Source organism: Rhinopithecus roxellana, chromosome 14 (assembly GCF_007565055.1).
Source record: "Rhinopithecus roxellana isolate Shanxi Qingling chromosome 14, ASM756505v1, whole genome shotgun sequence".
Taxonomy (NCBI): domain Eukaryota; kingdom Metazoa; phylum Chordata; class Mammalia; order Primates; family Cercopithecidae; genus Rhinopithecus; species Rhinopithecus roxellana.
Window position 1 is genome coordinate 10611119 of NC_044562.1, and position 17667 is coordinate 10628785.

Consider the following 17667-nt stretch of genomic DNA (forward strand, 5'->3'; position numbering starts at 1 on the left):
AGTATAGCAAAAGGTTTGTCAATTTTGTTGACCTTATCAAATAGAACCAACTTTTGGTTTCATTGATTTTTCTGTTTCATTAATTTTTGCTCTATATTATTTTTTCTTTCTGCTTGCTTTAGGTTTACTTTGCTGTTTTTCTAGTATCTTAAGGTGGAAGATTAGGTTATCTGAGATATTTATTTTTTAACATTTAAAGATATTAAATTTCCTTTCAAGCACTCCTTTAGTTCAATAAGTTTTGCTATGTTGTGTTCTTGTTTTTTGGTTGTCTCAAATTATTTTCTAACTTGTGATTTCTTCTTTGACTTGTTTGATTACTTAGGAGTATGTTGCTAAGTTTCCATGTATTTGTGAACATCAAAATTTTATTTTTTTCTAAGTTTATTCCATAATGGGTAGAGGACATACTTTATATGATTTCAGTCCCTTTCAACTTAATGAGACTTGTTTTATGACCCCTCCATATGAGTCACCCAGGAAAATAGTTTATGCGTACTTAAGAAGAGTATATATTTTGCTGTTTCTGAGTGGAGTGTTTGATAGATGTGTGTTAGTTTATTGTGTTCAGATCTTCTGTTTCATTGTTCATCTTTTGCCTAATTTTAATCTGTTTTTGAGAGTGGAGTATTGTAGTCTACAACTATTGTCTATTTCTCCCTTCAGTTCATTTCTGTTTTTGTTTCCTGTATGTTGTGAATTGGGGGTAGTTATGTATGTGTTGGTAATTGTTATAGTGTACTGGTGGACTATTCTTTTTATTGTGATAAAATGTTCCTTTTTATGTCTAGTAACTTTTGTTTTAAAGTTGATTTTATTTGATATAAATATTGCCAGTCCAGTTTTCATATAGTTGCTTTTCCATGATACAACCTTTCCATCAAGTCTGGAAGTTTTCACCCATTATTTCTCTAGATATTCTTTATGCTCTCTTTCTCTTCTCCTTCTGGAATTTTCATTAACATGTAAGTTGTTACACTTGATGGTTTCCTACAGGTCTCCAAGTCTGTTCACTTCTCTTTATACTTTTTTTTTTTTCAGACTATGTAATCTCACTCGACCTGTCTTCAAGCTTACTGATTCTTTTACCTACTCAAATCTTTTATGGAGCACCCCCTTTGTTAATTTATTTCTGCTGCTGTATTTTTCAATTCCAGAATTGGTCTCTGGTTCTTTTTTATAATGTCTATGTAATGATACTCTCAATTTGTGAGACACAGTTGTCATACTTTATTTCTTTAGATGTGGTTTCCTTAGTTCTTGAACATATTTAAAATAGACGATTTAAACTATAGAGAACTAGAGGAGTATTAGCCCCATCTTCTTTGCTGCACCCACCAGAAGTAGAGCTACCACCACACCAAGATTGGAAAAAAGGGACAGGAAAGCAAATTGTGGATCAAATGTCACAGACTTAGGCCTTAATGAGATTTAGTAGATTTTCTTGAATAAATGATTCTCTACTTGGTGTGTGCCTTTTAATGATTTAAAAAAAAATGGCAGGGCGGGGAAGCTGGGTGCAGTGGCTCATGCCCGTAATCCCAGCACTTTGGGAGGCCAGGGCGGGCAGATCATGAGGTCAAGAGATCAAGACCATCCTGGCCAACATGGTGAAACCCTGTCTCTATTAAAAATACAAAAATTAGCTGGGCATAGTGGCAGGCGCCTATAGTCCCAGCTACTTGGGAAGCTGAGGCAGGAGAATCGCTGGAACCTGGGAGGCAGAGGTTGCGGTGAGCCGAGATCACGCTATTGTGCTCCAGCCTAGCCAATAGAGTGAGACTCCGTCTCAAAAACAAAAACAAAAAAACAAAAAACAAAAACAAAACTAGGGGGCCAGGCATGGTGGTTTATGCCTCTAATCCCAGCACTTTGGGTGGCCAGAACGGGAGGATTGCTTAAGCCCAGGAGTTCCAGACCAGCCTGGGCAACGTGGTGAAACCCCATTTCTACAAAAACCACAAAATTTAGCTGGGTGTGATGGTACCTGCCTGGGGTCCCAGGTACTTGGGAGGTGGGAGAATCACCTGAATCCAGGAAGTCGAGGCTGCAACAAGCCATGATCGCACACCACTGTACTCCAACCTGGGCAATGGAGTGAGACCCCGTCTCAAAAACAAAAAAAAATTTTTTTCTTGGCTGAGCGCAGTGGCTTATGCCTGTAGTGCTAGCACTTTGGGAGGCGGAGGTGGGCGGATCACTTGAGCCCAGGAGTTTGAGACCAGCCTGGGCAAAATGGCCAAACCCTTTCTCTACAAAAATTACAAAAAAAAATTAGCCACATGTGGTGGCGTGCGCATGTAGTCCTCAGCTACTTAAAGGATGAGGCAGGGGGATTGCTTGAGCCAGGGTGGCGGAGACTGCAGTGAGTTGAGGTCGTGCCACTGCACTCCAGCTTGGGTAACAAAATGAGACCCTGTCTCAAAAAAAAAAAGAAAGAAAAATTTTTTGTTTGTTTTTTGAACCACTTAAATATTTGTTTCACTGGGGAGAGTATCTGCTTTTGTTTTCAAATTACCATTCTGAAGGTCTTGCTTCTGATGGCTCCGTTATTTTAATTAATTAATTAATTTTTTTTGAGACAGAGTCTTGCTCTGTCGCCCAGGTTGGATTGCAATGACGTGATCTTGGCTCATTGCAACCTCTGCCTCCCGGGTTCAAGTGATTCTCCTGCCTCAGCCTCCCAAGTAGCTGGGATAACAGGCACGCACCACCATGCCCACCTAATTTTTTGGATTTTTAGTAGAGACAGGGTTTCACCGTGTTGGCCAGGCTGGTTTCAAACTCCCCACCTCAAGTGATCCGTATGCCTCGGCCTCCCAAAGGGCTAGGATTACAGGTGTGAGCCACCACACCTGGCCGGCTCCATTAACTTTAATATTTATTACAGTGAGTCTATAGTCTCATATAATGCTTAACAATTTGTATGTGTTAGAGTCTCCTAGAATGCCGGTTAAAGATAAGATTCAGACCATACCCACAAATCTAGTTTATTTTTGAATTTGTCTGTACTCTTATATGGCAGGTGTCTCACTAGACCTTTTTTGAAAGAAATTGGTTATTTTTGGATATTGAGTATCATCAGCCTCACCTTGAAATGTCCTTTTTTTTTTTTCACTTTGAAAGCTGTTAAAGCCAGTCCATGATTAGTGATTGACTATAGTAGCACTCTGCTTTTTGAACAAGGACTCCCCTCAAGTTTCTTTAGCTGTCAATAGGCTGTTGAAAATAAATGAATAAATAAATAGAACAGGGAGGAAGTGAAATTTCTGTGAAATTCTCTCCGTGAAATTTTTATCGGTTAAAAATCAACATTTTGTGCCTTTTCTGTGCTGTATACTTTTATTTTTCTTGGATTTGTTTATAAGCTATGCTTTTCAGAAAAGTGGAGTAATGGCTGGGAGGAGTGGCTCATGCCTGTAATCCTAACACTTTGGGAGGCCAAGGCAGGCAGATCATCTGAGGTCAGGAGTTGGAGACCAGCCAGGCCAACATGGCAAAACTCCATCTCTACTAAAAATACAAAAATTAGCTGGGTGTAGTGGCATATGCCTGTAATCCCAGCTACTCTGGAGGCTGAGATAGGAGAATTGCTTTAACCCTGGAGTCGGAAGTTGCACTGAGCCGAGATTGCGCCACTGCTCTCTAGCCTGGGTGACAGAGCGAGACTCCATCTCAAATAAAAAAAAAAGAAAAAGAAAAATGGAGTAATATTTGAGATTTTTATCTTTGAAACTATTTTGTTTATTTAATGGATTATGTCTTGCTTTCCTGAAAAGGAGGCTGGGGTATGGAATATTAGAGCTTAAAGTAAAAAGTGAGTACCTGCTAAAGTTAGCAGAAATGTGAACAAAGTATTCAGCAATGATACATAGTTGAAAAATTAAGGCTTTTATTTGCAAAAAAAAAGAAAAAATGAATATATATAGTGCCTGTTTTGGAATTATGATTAATTTAATGGCTAAATGTTAGTGTCTCTTCGTTAGTGATGCTTTTGGCTCTGGAAAACATAGCAGAAATGGCATATTTAAGGGATGATTTTTTTTTTTAGACTAGGCTTTTAGAAATGGGATCTAGAGGAGGACCCAACTCTCCTGAAGGGTATTGAGCACCACCCATCGCAGTGCTTGAGAAAACCTGAGCTCAGACTGGCATGTTGTATGCCCTTTCACTCTTGCCCTTCCAGTTCTGTTTGTATGAACAGTTTTGCTCCACTGAACCATGGAAAACAGTACTGTTTGAAAAGGCACAACTAGACCTGAAAAGCTTCTCAACCTTGTATTCTGCAGTTTTGTAAAATGCCCATTTGAATAACAGATTTTTAAATTCTCTAATGTCAGTCATTTTTCTTGTACTATTTTGGCTCCTAACTACTCTTGTGAGTCATGAATACTATACAGTATTTTAAGAGGTGATGTTTAAAGGATAGTTGACATTTCAATTACTGGTACGTCTTATACAGGCTTAATATGCAGTCTTGAAGACAGGGAAGAGGAAAAGAAAAAATGGTAGAGGAAATCAAATGAGTAGGAGGTATACTATGTAAAAGCAAAAGGGTCAGTTATTTTATCTAGTCCTTTAAAAAGGGAAGTTTGAACTAGATTAGTAATGAGAAATAATTCAGTAATTCCTTAATACTCATGGAAGTGAAAGAATGTATATAATTATCAGAAAATAATGCTTTTTGTATTTCAGACAATTTACAACAGGAAGCTATGATTCAATTAACATCACTTATAAGTATTTTGTTCTCATGTTATTCTTACTGATCACCTACTAAAGTTATTTCTAGTTAAAGGCAAAGCTTCTGAGAATAACCAAGGGACCATGGACTAGTAAGTCTAACCTCTGTACCAAGCAGGCAGGATGAGATTTCATTAAGGCTTAGGATCATGGGTATTCGAGGAAGAGCAACATGGTTAGTAAAAAGAAATTGTACCTGATGGATATAATCTTTAACATTGCCATGGCAGTGAATCTACACTAAATTGTTTTATTTATTTATTTATTTATTTTTGAGGGAGGGGTGGTGGTTTTTTGTTTGTTTGTTTGTTTGTTTTGTTTATGAGACAGGGTCCACCCAGGCTGCAGTGCAGTGGCATGATCATGGCTCACTGTAGCCTCAACCTCCTGGGATCAGGCAGTCCTCCTGCCTCAGCCTCCAAAGTATATGAAACTGCTTCAGGCACACACCCCAACACGTAGCTATTTTTAAATTTTTTGAAGAGCTAGAGGTCTGGCTCTGTTGCCCAGGCTGGTCTCAAATCCCTGGGCTCAGGCGTCCTCCTGCCTCGGCCCCTGAGAGTGCTGGGATTACAGGCATGAGCCACCATGCCTCACCAATAGTATTTCTTTTAAAGGTATTTTTTTGTTGTTGTAATTGCTATTATTTGTATTTCGCTAGTATTAACTCATTTAGTCGTTCTAACAGTCCCATGCAACTGAGTAACCCAAGGTATGCAGAGTAGACCTAATGACACAGCTTGGCTTTGAACCCAGACAGTGATAATGCAAGTTATGGTGACGCAACTTGTAATTGATCTGTAGTTCTTAAAAAAGTAGAATATAAAATGTGTTCAGTCTTCATTCCCCAGCTTTTTAGCAGGGCCTCTCTTTATTCTTCGGTTCTTAACTGGTTGGCTTTCATTATCAGGTAGTGGTTTTTGCTCTCACCTTGTTAGAAAGGCTTCTGGATACTCTATTCAGAGATTGTATTTGAGAGCTTTGCTTGTTTCCTTAGTAGAATGACATGTTGGCTGGTTATAAAATAATATTCTTGATTATTGCTACGGGAGGTCTTTGCCAACCTGATAATTGGTAGAGATTTGCTTTTAAATCTACTCGGGGTACCCGAAGTATTCCTTCCTTATCCTTGAAGATTAGTGGCCGAACAATAAGGGATTGATTGTATTTCATTTTCTGTCTCTTTTTCCTGAAACACAGTGCTGTCGTTAAATCTGTAAATTTTTTTCTCACTTTCAAGGAATTTTTTTAATCTTCGAATTATTTTTTACGTTAGTTGAATTTCTTATTTCAAGGATACCATTTATCCTTGTTTTCGAATGTCTGACATTAGGAAACCTTTTTTCTCATTTCGTTGTGAGTTATAGTTCATCTTTGAGTTTTTATTTTATTGAATTTTTTTTTCTGCTGTTCTGTAGTTTCTATTTTTTTTTTTGTATTATAGGTTGAGGGTTTTTTCAAGTGCTTTTTGTGGGGATGGCAGGGTGGGGATGGGTACAAACTAAACTGAGTTTGTTTTTGTTTTTTGTGGTTTTTTTTTTTTTTTTTTTTTTGAGATGGAGTTTGGCTCTGTTGCCCAGGCTGGAGTGCAGTGGCGCAATCTCAGCTCACTGCAAGCTCTGCCTCCCGGGTTCATGCCATTCTCCTGCCTCAGCCTCCCAAGTAGCTGGGACTACAGGCACCCGCACCACGCCAGGCTAATTTTTTTGTATTTTTAGTACAGATGGGGTTTTACCGTGTTAGCCAGGATAGTCCCTATCTCCTGACCTCATAATCCGCCCACCTTGGCCTCCCAAAGGGCTAGGATTACAGGCGTGAGCCACCGTGCCTGGCCTCAACTGAAAATTTTAAAACGTGTTTATAAGTCATTTGGAGAGGAAGGTGTACACACAGAATTTTCAAACTTTCTAAACCTTTTATACTAAGGCCTTTTGAGTTATAAAATGCTGAGTTGTTCCTGATACTGGAAAATCTTGAGGGTAGGAATATACAAAAGAAGTGACAGTTAAGTTTATGTGGGTCTTGTGTTGCTGTCTTTGTTAGGTCATCCTTGACAGCTGTCGTCCAAAGAATAAACATTAGTTGTGAAGCATACCTCTAAAGCATGATTAAAATACAGGTATATGGAAACATCAAATGAGCAACTATAGAAAAGCAAGTATTTGTCTATAAGAACAAGTGTTGGCCGGGCGCGGTGGCTCAAGCCTGTAATCCCAGCACTTTGGGAGGCCGAGACGGGCAGATCACGAGGTCAGGAGATCGAGACCATCCTGGCTAACACAGTGAAACCCCGTCTCTACTAAAAATACAAAAACTAGCCGGGCGAGGTGGCGGGCGCCTGTAGTCCCAGCTACTCGGGAGGCTGAGGCGGGAGAATGGCGCAAACCCGGGAGGCGGAGCTTGCAGTGAGCTGAGATCGGGCCACTGCACTCCAGTCCGGGCGACAGAGCGAGACTCCGCCTCAAAAAAAAAAAAAAAAAAAAAAAGAACAAGTGTTTTTGGGTATCTGACATTCTTAGTTTTAGGTACCAGCAGTAGTTTTATTCTTTATTTGAAACAAAATGTTAATATCTTTAAAATAAATATTTTGTTCGTGTATGTGTCATCATACAAAGTGAAGTCCTGAGATTTCATATAGAATTTTTAATAGATTTTTTCCCCCATTACAGTGTTCACAATAATGTTTTGACCCAAAGTAATGGCTCCCAACAGGTAAGACAATATTAAGTTTCTAAAACACCGGATCACCGGTTAATTATGGTAACAGTAGTACTATTGATTGGATTTTCGTAGTGGTGTGTGTAACCTTGCACAAATTGTGTGCCTTTTCTTTTCCTTTTCCCTTTAGTGGTTCAGTAATAACTTCCTGTTTTTTTTTCTCTGAGATTTTGTAAATGAAACAGCTGCTGTATAACATTTTCTGTCACTGTGAATCCAAGAACATAATTTAACTGATTACTAATATTTCATTCATTAACTATCTCTGAGGTGGTATATAAAATTCAAGCATTTGGTTACATTTTATTTGTTGGCTTTGTAAATAGTACTCCATTTTAGTATTTGTTGATGAAGAGATCTGTTATCTAGGCAAAATAGATAATTTTTGTAATTTTTGTCCAAAGGCTTGGGGGATGAGATCTGCTCTGCTTGTGAGTCCTTCCATTTCCTCTGCTCCTGTGCCAGTGGAGATAGAGAATCTGCCACAGAATCCTGGAACAGACCAGCATGACAGGAAATGGTTTGTTAATTCCTTAAACTAAAATAAAATATTGCCTACTTAATTGTATTCGGAATTCCAGGCCGTAATCTTAAAGTACTTTAAATATGATTGAAAGCAAATTATTCATATTTGTGAGCTGGAAAGCATGTTATTAAATAATCAGATTGAGATGGGGAAAATAAGGATGTTGGTGATAAAGGGAGTACAGTTGTCTAAATGAAGACCATCAGACAGCTGTCCTTATTATTTATTTGAAACAAAACATTAATACATTTAAAATACATCTGCTCTTATTAGCTTGATGTGGTAGTGGTGGATGACTCTGTTGAAGAAGACAGTAGAATGTTTTCCCAGGTCCGTAAGGAAAGTATATCCACTACATGTTATTCCAGACAACATGATGCTGCTTCGAGTGTGTTTTCCTCATTAAAGACAGAGGGTAAAGTCGGAAGCGAAACATGATTAAAATCTGATAAAGCATGAGATACCCTAAGGAGACTGAGAGAGAATCTGATGACAGGAAAAGGATACTTTAATTATTTAGACTTCCAGGTTTTTTTTTTAGATTAATAGTAAATATACAAGTATGGATACTTTGTGTCTTATTGGAGTTAATCACTTGAGTTTATCCTTTCCCAAATAAATATATGTGGCTTGGTGGGGGCTTCTTGGGGATTGATTCAGTGGTCATGTTGGGTGTGTCACCTGTTCAAGTTATTTTTCTGTTTGTGAAATGAATTTTGATAATTCATAGGATTTTTCTCTTTTTCTCTTGCTCTTAGTTTGTGTAGTACCTGAAATCTAATGCATTACTGTGGTGATCTCAAGGTTTTGGTCAGCTTTCTGTGCAGCCAGTTCTTCCTTCATGGTGGTGGGTCAACAGTGGTTGGTGATTATTTTCAGTCTTTGCTATGTAATTATTTTTCACTGCTATTTTGGCTTAACTAACTGCAAGGTGCCTTGCTCTTGATATTTGGGCATATTTTTACGTCAGTTCCAAATAACTTGCGATTAGTTTATAAGATTGAGTTCTCTTCTCCCCTGGCCCCATTTTCTCCTTTTTATTTTCTTTCTACATGCGTGTGTGGTGGTGATACTTTGTGTATATTTGTGTGCATCTGGGTACACACTTAAAAGTGTAAAGAACGAGGCTTATAAATATCAAATTTATTTTTTAAAGTCATTTTTAGAAAGTGTCTTCAATTTCTTATGGAAAACACAGCTCCTGTAAGCAGTTAAGTTTTAACTCATTGATGTTACCACCAAGTTCTGTTTGCAAGGAAAAACAGTACTGAGACTTCAGCTGTAAAAGAAGTGTCTTTTATATGTTTGCCTTTTACATTCATATGGAATGAGAGTCTAATTAGTTGGCATACTATATTACAACACTGAATCTCAGTTTTTCCATATTAATAGGTACATATTTAAATCTGTGTGATTTTATTTCTTAGGTACTACTTGGTTAATTTGATGCATCCTTTAGAAAGAGCATTGAATTTATTAAATTTTAAGGAAAATGAAAAATTTGGAGCTGTGTGTTTTCCTTTCTTTATGTGGTTGTGCTGAGACCTCCTTTGCTGAAATAGAGTAAAGTGGTGCTCTTTATAACAAAATAAGCCTCAGTGTATGTCAACAAGGGCATGGAACTGAATATAGAGCCGGCATGTTTTGGAAATAATGGACTCTTCCGCCTTAATTTCAGATGTACTCAGCATTTCATTCTTTTTTCTGCATGCTTTGATTCTTGTTAATGCTTTCAAAAGAATATAAAACAGTCCTCCTTTAGAAAGTGGTAAGTGGTTAAAATTTGGAAGTGCTTCCTGTGTTTGAACAATTGGGCAGAATAATGGCCCATTCTATTTCTGGCAGATAACTTTCAACCAATTTAATCTAAACCTACTCCCTGTTCAAGTCTTCAGCATTTTTTTGCTGGTGTCTTTTAAATGACAGCATTATTAGAGTGAATGATTTGGCATATCAGTAGCTTAGAATAATCAGGTATTTAAAATTTCACATTTTGAGAAACAATTCATGTATTGTAAACCCACAAATCATTTGTAAGCAACAACAGAAACAAAACTGAACAGTGTTTAGAAACTCTTGGGTTGATAGGGGTTTTTAACCTAATTTAGTTTTCTAAATTTTTAGAGACCATAACTTGAGGGTTGTGATTTTTGTGAGCCAGGTCTGATGAACAAATTGTATTTCAGTTAAAAGAAAGATGATTTTGTTATAAAAAAGCCTTCCAGGTTTGTTTTGAAACATTATTTTAATTTCTTTACGGTTTCCCTAAGGGATAAAGGTGAAGATTAATGTTTTGGTTGAGTTAGAAAGATAACACTTACTAAAAATGTATTTTTGCACATATTTTATGTTTGGGGTGGTATTTTCCTTTGTAGTTATTTGAACTATGTGCCGCCCTTTCTGCCAAGTCACCAGACTTTGATTTGCTTTCTTTCTACTGGAGGACTCTGATCACTTCTAACCAAGAACTGCACGTATGCATGTTTCAGTCTTAGAATTCTGTAGGCCTTTTCTATAGCACTGTGATAAGAGGTGCCTAATATGCTTACTAAACTACTTCTTGGAGAAGGTGTATCATCTGATCACATTATCTGTACCTGTTGAATTTCATTTTGAGGTCTTGTGAACTTTGATTATATAAGGAGCAATGATTCTCTATTGTTAATTGGGAACATTGATGTAAAACTACATGGCCTCTGAGGGTAGATTTTTTATTTTTAGTGCTCTGTCTGAATTTTGTTCCCTGGGTTTCAGTTCTGTGAAATCTCATAATTTAAGGAAGAATTTTCAGTCTTCCTTTTCCATACATGCTTTTGTCCTTATGTATAGTTATTTTTTCAAATATTTGAAGTAAGTAGATTATGAATATTTTTTTCTTCTGATTAAAACCCCTAACAGCATTTCTGCTTTTAGTGTTAGTAACAACATCAGGGACAGATACAGAGTGTCTTGCTTTCTGAGAAATTTCTTCTTTAATTCACTTTAACTGAGTCAGATTACTTACATGTATTTCCATATTGGTATTTTTCATTACATGTAACTTTGTGGATTTCCCCCACTTTGTTATTCATTGCATGGAGTAGATGTTGTTAACTACTCATAGCAGCAGTGCATGCTAGTGACATTACCTTTCACCTTTATTATCTCTTACACATCCATTTTCTCCTATTCCTGTTGACTAACTGTGCTCCCCTCCCACTCCCCAACCATCCAGGCTCTCTGCTGCCAGTGACTGCTGTCAACGTGGTGGAAACCAGTGGAACACAAGGGCCTTGCCCCCACCCCAGACCGCACATAGAAACTACACTGACTTTGTTCATGAGCACAATGTGAAGAATGCAGGAATCCGTCATGATGTTCATTTTCCTGGCCATGCAGGCATGACTGAGATATGAGTGTTGAGCCTGTTAGGCATTGGGACTCTTTGTCATGCAAGTTGATGGTATACATTATCTGGTGTTTCTGGGAGAATTTATAGTGAGTCACTAGTTGTTTAGTGCTGTTTGTAATTGAGTTCTTCTATGAAAGGGGCAAGGAATCTAAGAAGCCATATGCCGTCAATGATAATGATTAATTTTTTGTATTGAAAAGAGTATGTATACCATTGTGATTTTGGAAAGATTTTCATGATTTTAGTATGTGAACACATCACCCAGACTATATCTAAGGAGAAAGTTTGTGTTTGTGAACAAAGTGCCCATTATTCCCCCACCATGTGCCATCCAAAGAGATCGAGGTTAAAAGAATCAGACACACTAAAAACACACTGGAAGCATGTCCAGGCATGATATATCAGCCTTTTGAGATATTTATTAAAAACTTGTTCTTATACACTATTTTAATATGTCTAAAGTGACACATGCCTTAATTTAAGTGCCTAAGATTTGAATGAATGTAATTTTAAATTACAAACACTTTTACTTTTTAATAAACACAAATATTTTAACTTACCAAAACGTTTAGAGATCACATTAATAATGTGGCTCATGTGTAGAGAAATCTGAATGGTTACTTTTGAATGGCTAACTGGTTAACCATTCAGTGGCTAACTGGTTAACCATTCTTCAGTGGCTAACTGGTTAACCATTCTTCAGTGGCTAACTGGTTAACCATTCTTCAGTGGCTAACTGGTTAACCATTCAGTGGCTAACTGGTTAACCATTCTTCAGTGGCTAACTGGTTAACCATTCTTCAGTGGCTAACTGGTTAACCATTCTTCAGTGGCTAACTGGTTAACCATTCTTCAGTGGCTGACTGGTTAACCATTCAGTGGCTAACTGGTTAACCATTCTTCAGTGGCTGACTGGTTAACCATTCAGTGGCTAACTGGTTAACCATTCTTCAGTGGCTAACTGGTTAACCATTCAGTGGCTGACTGGTTAACCATTCTTCAGTGGCTAACTGGTTAACCATTCAGTGGCTGACTGGTTAACCATTCTTCAGTGGCTGACTGGTTAACCATTCTTCAGTGGCTGACTGGTTAACCATTCAGTGGCTAACTGGTTAACCATTCTTCAGTGGCTGACTGGTTAACCATTCAGTGGCTGACTGGTTAACCATTCTTCAGTGGCTGACTGGTTAACCATTCAGTGGCTAACTGGTTAACCATTCTTCAGTGGCTGACTGGTTAACCATTCAGTGGCTGACTGGTTAACCATTCTTCAGTGGCTGACTGGTTAACCATTCAGTGGCTGACTGGTTAACCATTCTTCAGTGGCTAACTGGTTAACCATTCTTCAGTGGCTAACTGGTTAACCATTCAGTGGCTAACTGGTTAACCATTCTTCAGTGGCTGACTGGTTAACCATTCAGTGGCTAACTGGTTAACCATTCTTCAGTGGCTGACTGGTTAACCATTCAGTGGCTGACTGGTTAACCATTCTTCAGTGGCTAACTGGTTAACCATTCTTCAGTGGCTGACTGGTTAACCATTCAGTGGCTAACTGGTTAACCATTCTTCAGTGGCTAACTGGTTAACCATTCAGTGGCTAACTGGTTAACCATTCTTCAGTGGCTGACTGGTTAACCATTCAGTGGCTAACTGGTTAACCATTCAGTGGCTAACTGGTTAACCATTCTTCAGTGGCTGACTGGTTAACCATTCAGTGGCTGACTGGTTAACCATTCTTCAGTGGCTAACTGGTTAACCATTCTTCAGTGGCTAACTGGTTAACCATTCAGTGGCTAACTGGTTAACCATTCTTCAGTGGCTGACTGGTTAACCATTCAGTGGCTAACTGGTTAACCATTCTTCAGTGGCTGACTGGTTAACCATTCAGTGGCTGACTGGTTAACCATTCTTCAGTGGCTAACTGGTTAACCATTCTTCAGTGGCTGACTGGTTAACCATTCAGTGGCTAACTGGTTAACCATTCTTCAGTGGCTAACTGGTTAACCATTCAGTGGCTAACTGGTTAACCATTCTTCAGTGGCTGACTGGTTAACCATTCAGTGGCTAACTGGTTAACCATTCTTCAGTGGCTAACTGGTTAACCATTCAGTGGCTAACTGGTTAACCATTCTTCAGTGGCTGACTGGTTAACCATTCAGTGGCTAACTGGTTAACCATTCTTCAGTGGCTAACTGGTTAACCATTCAGTGGCTAACTGGTTAACCATTCTTCAGTGGCTGACTGGTTAACCATTCAGTGGCTAACTGGTTAACCATTCAGTGGCTAACTGGTTAACCATTCTTCAGTGGCTGACTGGTTAACCATTCAGTGGCTAACTGGTTAACCATTCTTCAGTGGCTGACTGGTTAACCATTCAGTGGCTAACTGGTTAACCATTCAGTGGCTAACTGGTTAACCATTCTTCAGTGGCTGACTGGTTAACCATTCAGTGGCTGACTGGTTAACCATTCTTCAGTGGCTAACTGGTTAACCATTCTTCAGTGGCTAACTGGTTAACCATTCAGTGGCTAACTGGTTAACCATTCTTCAGTGGCTGACTGGTTAACCATTCAGTGGCTAACTGGTTAACCATTCTTCAGTGGCTGACTGGTTAACCATTCAGTGGCTGACTGGTTAACCATTCTTCAGTGGCTAACTGGTTAACCATTCTTCAGTGGCTGACTGGTTAACCATTCAGTGGCTAACTGGTTAACCATTCTTCAGTGGCTAACTGGTTAACCATTCAGTGGCTAACTGGTTAACCATTCTTCAGTGGCTGACTGGTTAACCATTCAGTGGCTAACTGGTTAACCATTCTTCAGTGGCTAACTGGTTAACCATTCAGTGGCTAACTGGTTAACCATTCTTCAGTGGCTGACTGGTTAACCATTCAGTGGCTAACTGGTTAACCATTCAGTGGCTAACTGGTTAACCATTCTTCAGTGGCTGACTGGTTAACCATTCAGTGGCTGACTGGTTAACCATTCTTCAGTGGCTGACTGGTTAACCATTCAGTGGCTAACTGGTTAACCATTCTTCAGTGGCTGACTGGTTAACCATTCAGTGGCTGACTGGATGGTTACATTACTACTGAATGGTTATATCAAATGGAAAATGTATTTACTTTGTCTTTTCATTTTACTGGCTTTTCTCTTTCATCTCAGACACCTGACAGATTACCCAGGTTTGCAACAGTCTCATAATCTGATACTGTACAACCTTTAAAATAAAATTCTGAAGCCAAAACCATATTATTTTTAGATTGTATTACTATTTTTGATCCTTTTTGAACTTTAGAATTTCAAGCTCCTTGGTTTAATTAATAGAGGCATATTAGCTGGAAAAAGTCCATTTCTGATAGGAAAACATGTAAGGGAAGCATTTCTTCTGTCTTTTTTTAGTTTTCTTTTAGATTTTAGAAAAATTTTCAAACTTAAACTATGTATATAGAAATTTATAGATATTTTATATTTCGATGAGTTTATAATGCTTCAAGATAATGAAGCTTCATTATAAGCAGCTTAACTCATTTAATGCATCCCGCTCACATAGAGGTTGGTTTTATATCTCAAGTCCTTCCTGCCAGACAAAGATTAAGGTTTCAGAGGGTTTAATACTGGACTATTGGTTTAATACTGAGTGGTTGGTTGCAGTTTGTCCGTAGAAGACCTAAATAAGCAGAACTTACTAATACTTAAAGAACAAAATTTGTAGGCAGGTTTCAATCTGAGTTCAGTATAATTATGTATATGGGGATCGCCACTCAAAGTATTTAGCGCATCCTCTAAATATAAATAGATCTGTATCTTAAATAGCCCGGCCCCCACCTTTATAAGCCCATCTTCGTTTAGTGAGCTTAAAAATGGCCACTAATGTATGGCCCTTATAATTGTTTTAGACATTACTAGCTCAGATGATAATTGCTAAGTATTGTCATTGCTGATTTTTTTTTCTTGAAAGAGAGGAATTTGGATCATAATATTTTAAGTACAGAAGCTCTGGGTTCAAGAAAAGATTTCATGGTATATATATCATTAAAAAAAGTACTGTTTCTATAGTAGAAGCCAAAGAGGCACAATGAATAACAAGCTTTCCTGGTCTTTTAGAAAGCTGTAAGGTTTGACTTCACTCACTTTAAAATTATTCTTAATCTGCAGGACAGATGCTGATATAATGCCCCATATATATCTTAGCAGATTGTAATTGAAGAGTAAGAGCTTCCGTTCATATTGAAAGTAGCCATTTCTATAGAATTTGAATTAATCAGTACTGTTACGTTTAAGGGAAGATTCACATCATGGTTTTTCTTTTGTTGAAAACCTTGTTGTAAAGAATTCATTTGTGAATTCCTGATGAGAGAAACTGGATTGGATGGGTGTTAGGGATGGAGGCAGCGAAAGGGGTGAGGAAAGTAAAGGGCTAAGACTGGATGGTAGTAAAATTAAACTTGTCTATTTTATAAAAGTTGCCATATGCTTCAGAATTTCTTATCAAATATTGCACGTATTCTTTCTACTGATATTTGCAAGATGGATATGTATGTTGTTTCCAGAGCTATCAGGTATTTATAAGTAGCTCAATCTAAATTAAATAAATTGTCAGCAATCTATTTACACTCTGCATTTTATTATGCCTAAAGGGTCAGTGATGATAAATTCGGAATTAGAGAAGTAATACCCTCCAGAAGCACCTTACTGGGTCACCGTCCTTTTGATCAAAGGGTGTCAGCAGCACAGAGCTTAAGTATTATGTCATTTAATTTATAGTGCTTTGGCTAATTTTATTTAACATAATTAATTTTAACATCTTGAATTAGGTTGGTTTTATTTTGACTGTTTTTACAGTCAAAGAAACTTGTAGAAACATAGCAAAGCTAGTGACCTTCACACTTTCATGCATGAACATAAATGAGCTCATAAGATCATTGTCTCTTTTTGTTGAATTTCAAAGGCATTTACCTATCTTGGAGTAAGACCTAATGTTTCTGACCTTGATAGGATAATCATAGATAATATACTTTTAAAAGAATTTACAGAGAAAAATAAATTTTATTTGTGCTGCTATGTGTATAATATGTCTATTTTGAAAAGCACCTAGTATACAAACACTAATATTGTAATACCAGTATAATTCAAATCATCTTTTTTTTGGAGGGGAGTTTATTTAAAGTGTTGGACAAAAAAATGTTATTTATAACACTTGGTTGGGTCTTTTTTTTTTTTTTAATTTCTTTTTGTTGTTGTTCACTGTTCAAAAGGTACATCACCAGGTTGGATCTCTTTATTCACCAATGTAAACTGAACAAGTTCAACGATGGTTGTCCCCTATTAGTGCATCATGCCCCAATGGTGGGAGCTATAGTTGTTTGAGCCATGGTACTGTCTTTGGTCAGGGCACATTCTTCATTTCTAAACCATAGTTCATTGCTTTGAGAGGCTGTTATTTTAGTGTTAGTCTTTGAATATTGGTTTGAAAATAATACAGTTACTATTTTTTGTGGTTGGTATTAGGACCGTTATTTGTTTTGCTAAAACAAAATCATCTTGTTTCAATAACATTTTATCTCTTTCCCACCACATACTTGCTTCCTGAATTTTAATATGTATTATACCACATCATCAGTTATATTCTTGCTTTCCAGGATTGTTGTGAATACTTGCATGTGAGATGCTTTTACATAAGGGCTAGGATTTGGAGATACTTCTGTGGTGGGGAAACAGCTTTCTCTCCTTCCTTCTTCATGCCTGCCTCTTCCCCTGCCCCCATGTATAAAATGTGATTTGTCACCTCCTTTCTAGATATTATGAATCATGTGAATATAGATATGGTAGTCTTCCCGTACCCCCCCTTTTGCAGAACATAAAAATTTCTCATCCTCTGTTCATAAAAATGTTTACTTTAGTCACATGAAAACATTGTTAGAATGGAATCTTGTTCCATTAACGTTAGCTTTGGCAGTGTAGGAATTAGGACATGAAGCATGTCACTTTCAGCGTAAAATATGTCAAGGAGCTTAATTTCTTTCATCAATTCTGGACAATTGCTAATGTAGTAATACACTTTAGTTGCTTTGAGCACCTTGGGCTGGTGAGAAGGGACATACATAGTATCTTTGTTAAAGAATGAGTGAAGAGAAGAGAAAATTTTGAAAGAAATTGGTGAAAGGAAAATAACTTTGGCTTTTTTACTGATATTTTTATACTGAAGTGGAAAAACAATTGTTCCTGTTCTTCCTGAAGGAATTGTTCTCACAATTTTTTCATTATTAGATAATTACCTAAGCTTCTGT

General features: G+C 37.6%; 1 protein-coding gene across 2 annotated transcripts in view; it reads left to right on the forward strand.

Moving 5' to 3' along the window:
- EPB41L5 (erythrocyte membrane protein band 4.1 like 5) overlaps positions 1 to 17667 on the forward strand; it is a 174884-nt gene that overhangs the window by 69240 nt on the left and 87977 nt on the right. Inside the window, exons 15-17 of one of the 2 annotated variants that reach the window (XM_010376442.2) lie at positions 7413 to 7455; positions 7866 to 7981; positions 11202 to 14566. In XM_010376442.2, coding sequence (XP_010374744.1) covers positions 7413 to 7455; positions 7866 to 7981; positions 11202 to 11382 — 340 coding nt within the window. In that variant the 3' untranslated portion in view covers positions 11383 to 14566. Of the gene's footprint in view, positions 1 to 7412; positions 7456 to 7865; positions 7982 to 11201; positions 14567 to 17667 lie in introns of those variants that run through there. The other variant, XM_030916732.1, reaches the window with a different exon arrangement.